This window comes from Alligator sinensis, unplaced genomic scaffold, assembly GCF_000455745.1.
Source record: "Alligator sinensis unplaced genomic scaffold, ASM45574v1 scaffold374_1, whole genome shotgun sequence".
In the NCBI taxonomy this organism is placed as follows: domain Eukaryota; kingdom Metazoa; phylum Chordata; order Crocodylia; family Alligatoridae; genus Alligator; species Alligator sinensis.
In genome coordinates, this window is record NW_005842383.1 from 1307448 (window position 1) to 1315748 (window position 8301).

The following is an 8301-nucleotide window of genomic DNA, read 5'->3' on the forward strand; positions in this document are numbered from 1 at the left end:
GAGTTCCCCAGCCTATAGGTATGCTGCTGGTTCTTACTGCCCAAGTGCAGCACCCTGCACTTGTCAGTGTTGAATCCCATCCTATTCTCATTTGCCCACCCCTGTAACCTGTCCAGGTCCAGCTGTATACTGTCCCTCCCTTCTAGCGTGCCCACCTCACCCCAAATCTTGGTGTCGTCTGCGAATTTAAACAGGCTGCTCTTCGCCCCGTCATCCAAGTCGTTAATAAAGAAATTGAACAGTGCAGGCCAAGGACCGAGCCCTGGGGGATTCCACTGCTCACATCCCTCCAAGTCGAATATGACCCATCCACCACCACTCTCTGAGTGCAGCCCCTCAGCCAATTTGCTATCCATCTGACGGTGTAGGCATCAATGCCACAGTCATCTAGCTTTTTAATGAGATTGGGGTGGGAGACAGTGTCAAAGGCCTTGCTGAAGTCCAGAAAGACTACATCCACCGCAACACCTGCGTCCAATTATTTTGTGATCTGATCATAGAAGGCCTTCTGACAGGACCTGCCTCTAATGAAACCATGCTGGTTGCACCTGAGCATCATCCCCGCTGCTGGCCCTTCACAGATCTGCTCCTTGATAATCTTCTCAAAGAGCTTCCTCCGGATTGAAGTAAGACTAACGGGCCTATAGTTGCCCGGGTCCTCCCTCCTCCCTTTTTTGAAGATGGGGACCACATTGGCCCTCTTCCAGTCATCTGGCACCTGGCCAGAGCACCACGAGTGCTCGTAAAGCCGTGCCAGGGGCCCTGTGATAACCCCTGCCAATTCCCTCAACACCCTGGGGTGGGGAGCATCTAGACCTGCTGATTTGAACATGTCCAGCTCCTCCAGAAGTTCTCTAACTTGGTCCTTCCTGCCTAGGCCTGGCAGAGTCTCTTCTAAGTCCATCCTGAATCTCGATGGGGGAGTCCCGGTCCCTGCACAAAAAAATCTGTGTAGCTTCTTTCCTGAAAACAGTATCCTCAACCATGGTAGGAAGTTACATACTGCAAAACAGAGCAAGAGAGGCACCTCATAATCTAAAATAGAAGCAGAAACCATGCGCTGATCACCTGTTATAAAATTGTGGTGTACAGATTTCCACCATTATTTCCACCATTATTACTTTCTAAGTAGGTGAGGTGTTTCCACAGCTATTGCGTGGAAGGCTTTGTCAAATAGTGATATTTCAAAAGTGACCACAGCGCCTATCATATTATATCAGTCAAGTTGAGACAAAGTGGTAGAAGCAAGATTTTCAACTATGCTCAGTATTTGCATAATTCTATTCCCACTGAGATCTAGGATATAATGACCATTGACTTCATTAGGAGCAGAGTTAGATGAGCACTGCATTCTTTTGGAAATCCCACCCAAGATAGAGAAAGAAATCTTTGTAAATCGCTCATTATTCTTCATTTACCCAGGTTTACCCTCCACTCTACTCTGAGTAACACCCATTCAATGGGCAAGCCTAGCTGTAGCTTATTAAATGTACTATAACTATGCTAATCAGTGTGCCCCAGCCTTTAACTTACAGCAGAGACGTTTAAATAGATCTAGAAATGGTTGGTTTGTGATATGTTTCCTGGCTTGCGAATGTGAAACTTAGAATCTGCTACATCACTCAATATTTTTTTTTTCTTTTCCTTTTCTTTCTTTAAAGCTAACATCCTTTTCCTGTGCACCAGGGAGAAGTCAGCTGTTAAAGACTTAGGTTCCTGTTCACAGATAAGTTTAGAAGGCAACCAAAATCAGAAGTTCCCTGAATAAAGCATAACACCATCCCCACATTTTTCCTCTCTCTCAGACTCTTTTGAGCCCTACACAGGAACCAGCTTCACATTGTTTAGTGGCCTCTTGACATTTCCAGAGTAGCTGGGAGGGTTGAAAGTTTCTTCCGCTCTTTGTTACAACCATTTTTTTTTCTTTTCCAAGTTTTAACTTTAAACAAAATTATAGCAGGAATTCCAGGAGTAACTCAGTTTGAGCTGTGGGAAAAAGAACAAGAGGCAGGAGTGACTGGTTAGAGAAAACAACAATGATACTTCAGCTTTTGCTCATCTGCGGTGTAGTAAGAGTGGTGGAGCTGGTCACAAATTCAAGAAATCATGGATACCAACATCGTTCTTTCCACAGCTTAAAAGCACAAGTATATGGGACATCTACATATCCTCTACAACAGGAGGGTGAGTGGGAAGCAGAAGGGCTTGAGGAAGAAATCCCAGACCATCCATCAAGCACGGTCATTCCATACCAGGGAGAGAGAGATGATTCTGAAGCTGGAAACTCACAACCCAGAAATGGGTAAGTACAGAAAACTAAGATGTTTCTTTTTATATACTTAATGTTCTTGGTATCCTGTCTGCATGAAAAGGGATCCCATAAAAAAAGGAGCAGACTCTGGGATTAGACTATGTCTGAATGAGAGAAGGTTGATTTAGTAGCTACAGAAATAAAAATAAATGTTGCTCTGCAGAAGCACGGATGATCTGTGTTCAGTACTTGTTCCCTGTCTAGAGGGGCCGTATCCTTATTAGATGTACAGATCACACCTAGCACTATGGGGTAATCTTGGCTGGGGCTTGAAGGTATAATCCAAGTAGATAAGTAAATAATGATATTAGGGTACTCATTCAGTGCCTTTATTTCTTTAGGAACTGATCTTGATATATAGATGTTTATTTTCTGTTTGAAGATATTCATTGAGTAGCATGTACAGAGAAATTTCAACTGAGGGTATGTATGTGTGAAGCATCCATTCTGACTTTGCTCTTCCTTGTTTCTGGCTCACATGGACAGTTTGGTTGTATGATTTTGTTTCTGTTCCTTGCTGGGGTAACATTTTTAAAAAGAGGATAATAAATCTCAACTAATGAATAGAGAATAGGATCATAATAAAGTAGTGCAGGAAGAAACCTCACAAAATGGTTCTTAATATTTGACCTTTGTCTCTTCAGTCTTTTGTGAGCAAAACACTGAGACTATAATTTGGCCCTAGAAATGGATAAAGATATGGAGATGGAAGGTATGTTACCAGCATAGGAAAATTAGGATATTTGGATGATAAAATAAACAACAAAATGAGCTTATTTTGAAGCAGAAAAGATCCAAAGTTATGTATTATTTGTGATAATCTATAGGGAAGAGAAATCCAGATTGTGAAGTGTGTTTTGGGGGAATATTTTCAAAGTGTGCTTTTCAAAGTCTACCAGGGTATGTAAGTAGGTTTTTAAATTATTTAAAAAAGGAATCTAGGCAGGAGATTGAATTAATCTTTTATATCACTGGCTGGTACTGCAGAGGGGGATCTGGGCCAGCTAGAGCAGCAGCCTGGTAAGTGCTGTTCATAGTTCAGTGGTTCAGGATGTACTGTCTTCTTTTTTTCTTCTGTGAATGCCCTTGAGGAAAATCATTTTTTGTGAGGTGGAGGGGGTGAAGCGCCAACTACAGCTAATGTCATGGTTCCCTTTCACACAGACAAAAATGTAGCTGGCTACTTTCAAAGCTTCCCCTGCTCTGGTGATAATGCTAACATCCCATAAATCTTCCGTCCCTTGTATTCCTTCAAGCTCCATATCATAGCCATTCAGTTTTCCTTTGTGGTCTGCTTGGTATCACTCTTGAAATATCCAGAGGGATAATGATACACACTGAATGATGTATCATTGAATAATGATACATTGTCACTTCAGGACACCTTAAAACTTAGCTTTCTGCCTTTAAAACACCTCCAGTGCCATTCTAGTACACAGAAACAAAACAAACAAAGTACTCATGTCTTTCATGTTACAGAGCAAGGTGCTAAATATTGGACCACAAGCCTGGACAGTAGTGAAAGAGTTAAGCTGAAGAGGAACTGAAAGATATGCTGCTTTTATGGATAAAAGGCAATTTCTAGCTCCCAGTTCAGATTCTCAAAGTCACATGTGCTGGCATACTGCTTGCATACACATTTGTACTTGATGTGCACTTACAGATTGTGTATTCACATACTTAGTATCCAGTTAAGCGTGCATGCAAATTCTTGGCATGAAAGTGGCATTTTTCCTCAGCAAGCTAGGGACATGCTTGATTTTGAACAGTTGAGTCTATACACCCAATAGAAAAGAATGAATAAGACTAAGCAGGAGGTGGTAAATAAAGGGCAAAAGAAATAAAACTTCGTAAAAGCAGCTACAAAAAATGAGTAAAAACATGCCTCACTACCAAGTTAGGATCCATCAATAGCAATTTTGCTTTTGAAATAAGGGAATGTTAATGCCATGTCAGCTTTCTGCTAAGGGTGCAGAAAATAGTCCTGTGGTACCTCTAAATCTATGCCAAACCCTTAAAAATTCTGAGTATATCTCAAATCCTGCTATTTTTCCTGAATATTTAAGAAGCAGGGGGCATTACAAAATAGGATAATTCCCCCTTTAAAAAATGTTATATTGTTTACTGCTTCTGTTTGATGCCACAGTGAGTAGTATGTTAAAATTACCCAAAATAATCAAAGAAAGTTAACAGATGGCTGGTAATGGCTGTAATACCTGCAGTGAGGTGTTTCATTAGCAAGTATCAGATGCTTGAATGAGTCACTTCATCAATGAGCCACTCTCAAAAATAACAAAACTATTCGAACAAAAAGAGTTTAAATAAAAGGTCTGTGGTTTATATTCTTCTTGACCCTGGAGTCACATTGTGTGCATGTAAATAAACAGTTTTGCAAGATGAATGTGTTTCTCTGCTCAGAAAATTAATGAACTTATAATATAGGATTTGTCTAGAGCCACATACACCATCTTTTCCTGAGTTGGTGGAAAATGTCAAGAGCTGCACAAAAAGTATCAATATTTCAAAACTTTAATTTAGGATCCAGTATCATATTTGCTAAACTTTTCACACTTTTGTTAAAAATTTAAAACTATATTTCATTTTCATTCTTTCCCCACTACATACTCATTTGCAGGAATAAAGAGAATTCTCAAAAATGTTAAAGAATAAAAGGGAGGAAAAATACAGAACAAAAGGGAAAAAGAGAAGTACTTCAGAATAGATAAATTTATCTCAAAAGGGGCTTTTTGTTTTCAAAGGAAAGTATCTCATTTGAATAAACTTAAGCAGTTCTGCCCTGTGTGAATTCACTGTTTACAGAAATGCCTTTCTTGAGCACTTTACTCAAACAGTGCCTTGATAAATGACTGTAAATTTGCCCATTTTTGGATCAGAATAAAGAGCAGGAGGGAAGTCATGGATTCTTAAAGAGTTATAATGAGCAATCCCCTCATTATTTAGTATCAATCAGCCTTTGTCAGATTAGATGTGGGTATGAGAGCAAGACAGAAAATTTGATTCCAGACTATACATATATTCAACACAGACAAAAATACATTTTTGGTCATTTTCTCATATTTGGGATGTTTGTGCCATTTGCTTAATGTATACAACAGATGACCTAATACAGAGTTGGCTCAGAGAAATGTCTTGTTTAATTTGGCTTTCCTGCTTCTGGAGGTGGACAGTTAAAGTGAAGCTTGGAGAGGAAACTAAGGATCTGGCCAGATATGAGGAGACTCTGAAGTGGTCCAGCACTAGAATAAAAAAGGACTTTTGAAACTGCATTAGCTCAACACCCATTGTATTTGTTACCAGTAGATATAGCCAGTTGGCAACCTTAGATCAGTGCTTAATGAAAGGGACAAAACATCAGACACATGGTATGTCACTGCTCATGGCCACTCAACAGCCTTAAAACTCAGCTTAAACAAATGAGCATTTGAAGCAGTTCCTAGTGACAGTTAAATGTTGCATGTTGTCATAGGCTTGGGTAGGGCATGGTGCTGAGTTTTACCATCCCATGTGTAGAACAGGAAGGAGAAATGTCCAAAAGATACATGTGAAGGGGGGATAAACCTGTACATGGTTGACCGTTCAGACATGAGACGTATATAAGTAAAATAAGGTGTACACCACTCAAGATATACAAGGCCAGAACCAAATTAGAATATAGTACTCTAGAATTTTGCCAGGGACTTTATTTGAATATCAGAGATCCGTGTGAATAGCAAATTCTTTGCCTTTATGATTCACCACATGGTGCCAACCAAACATTATGTAACTTCAATGTATTTTAACAATGAAATGCTACTTTTCAATAACTACAAAGTAAGAATTCCTCTGATCAAACAATGGTTTAAAATCACCCAGAATTTAAAGCTAGGGATTGCATTTGCCTTAATGTAATTCTATAGAACAGTAGGTTCTGTGCAAAGCTTCAGTCTTTGATTCGATTCAGAGGAGATTCAGCCTCATTTGGTGGCTGAATCTCTGAATCTGAATTGAATCAGGAGACCCTTTAATCTCTCCAAATCGAACTGGAACCCTCTGAATCAATTCGGAGTGATTTGGAAAGATTCGGCGATTCAGACATTGACACAGCTTTAAATGTTTTTTCTACATACCTCAAGGTAGCAGGCAGCTCATGAATGCTGCCATGCTGGGGCAGATGGAGCATTTCACAGGAGCGCGGGGTGGTCCCCAGTGTGCTTGGCAGCAGACCTGGAAGTGGACCAGAAGCACTTCCCTTCCACTTCCAGGTCCTCCGGGGAGCACTCCGGGGGCCCCCCGTACTCCTCCGACTCAGCGACTGGTGCCTCCTGGGCCTGGGAGGGCACCCAGGGTCCCCCCACAGCTGCTCACTGAGCCAGGGAGGGTGTGAGGGGTCCTCCTGTGCCCCCCAGTGGACCCGGAAATACTTCCAGTCCCCTTCTGGGTTCTCCGCCAAGCATGTGGGGGGCTCCCCTGTGCTCCTGTGGGATGCTCCATCTGCCCCAGCATGAGCTGTGCTTGGTACCTTGAGGTATGTAGAAAAAACATTTAAAGCTGTGTCTGTGGCCAAATTGCTGACTCTCCGAATCAGCATCGAATCTTCAGATTTGGATTCGGCTGAATCAAATTGGGGACAGTGATCCGAATCAGCAGATTGAATCACTGTCCCTGTTTTAGGCCGAATCCAAATCCAAACTGAATAGGGCCCATTTCGCACACCCCTATAGAACAGTAAGTTGCCAACTCTGATTCAGTATGGTTTAGTCTTAATGAATGACTTATTTGAATTTCATTTTTAAAACAAACCAAGCACCTGAAGTCAGAGTTAGATGAGTAAGTTACTAAACAGTTTCAAAGCTGAAATTGTTGCCATCACAGAATAGACATAGCTGCTCCTGATTTGGACTTTTCAAGTCTTCAGTCAAGTTCAGTAGTATGGTTTAGACATCTCTCTCTCTCTCTCTCTTTCATGCACATGCAGATAATATTTATCTACTGCAGTTTTCTTCCCTGTGGAAATATAGTCATTAAAGCTAGGTACAGATGTTATACTTATCACATGTTAAGCTTGCAGAATGCACTTTACAGATCTCAGGGCTGTCCCGGGGGGTGGGGGGGCAGTGAATTGGGGTGACCACCCTAGGCCCCATGCTTTGGGGGGCCCCACAGAGCCAGGTGGAGTGGTGCGGCGACTCTGCACTGCCACTGATTTCACATCCGGCCACTCAGCACCCGCCCCGACCATGCTGGCGAATCTGCCACCAGCTTCCTCGCATTCGGGGGTGGGGCCCTGCACAGTCTGATTTGCCCTGGGCCCCGCATTCTGCTTGGATTGTCTCTGACAGCTGTAACAGAACAGATGCTCACAATACATAAAGCAATTTAAAAATGGCTCCTGCTCTAAGTTAACCCTGGATGGATGTGATATCAGACTAAAGCACTTTAGGTTAGAGCACTTTATCTAATGTCTGTACCACATTCCATCCTGAGTCAAAGCAGGTTGCATTCTCCTGGTATCCCAGGGAGCCCTCACTGGATGGCTTGCTAGTCTCAGCAGGTTCTCTTCTGCTCCTGGCAAGCACTGACTCAGCCGTCCCCCACACCAGCCAGTCACAGGGAGGACAGAGAAAAGGCTCTGTCTCCTCCCTGCAAGGCCAGGTGGATGGTGGGAGAATGAAGCCCCTGTGCCACATGGACCCCTCCCCCACAGATTGCTGGGTTAGGCCTTTGCGGGGGCTGAACTGGGGCTGAGCCAGATCCATGCAGCATGAAGGTTCCCTTTCCACATCCCCCAGTTCCAAGCAAGGCAAAAAGCCAGGCCAGCTACCCCATGCTGCAGCTCCTGGCTGCATCTGTCAAGAAGCTGGGGTGAGGGAGAGGGAACCCTTGTGTTGTGTGGATCCAGCCGAGTCCCCCCAAGGACCAGACCTAGAAGTCTGGGGGGTCCTGCTCAACATGGGGGCTCCACCACCAAAAAATATTTGTTCAGTTCATTC

At 42.7% G+C, this 8301-nt stretch overlaps 1 protein-coding gene across 1 annotated transcript in view; it reads left to right on the forward strand.

The window, feature by feature from the left end:
• Positions 1 to 1768: 1768 nt before the first annotated feature.
• Positions 1769 to 8301, forward strand: part of MMRN2 (multimerin 2) — a 68677-nt gene continuing 62144 nt past the window's right edge. Inside the window, 1 exon segment of the mRNA XM_025210987.1 lies at positions 1769 to 2302. Coding sequence (XP_025066772.1) covers positions 2037 to 2302 — 266 coding nt within the window. The 5' untranslated portion in view covers positions 1769 to 2036.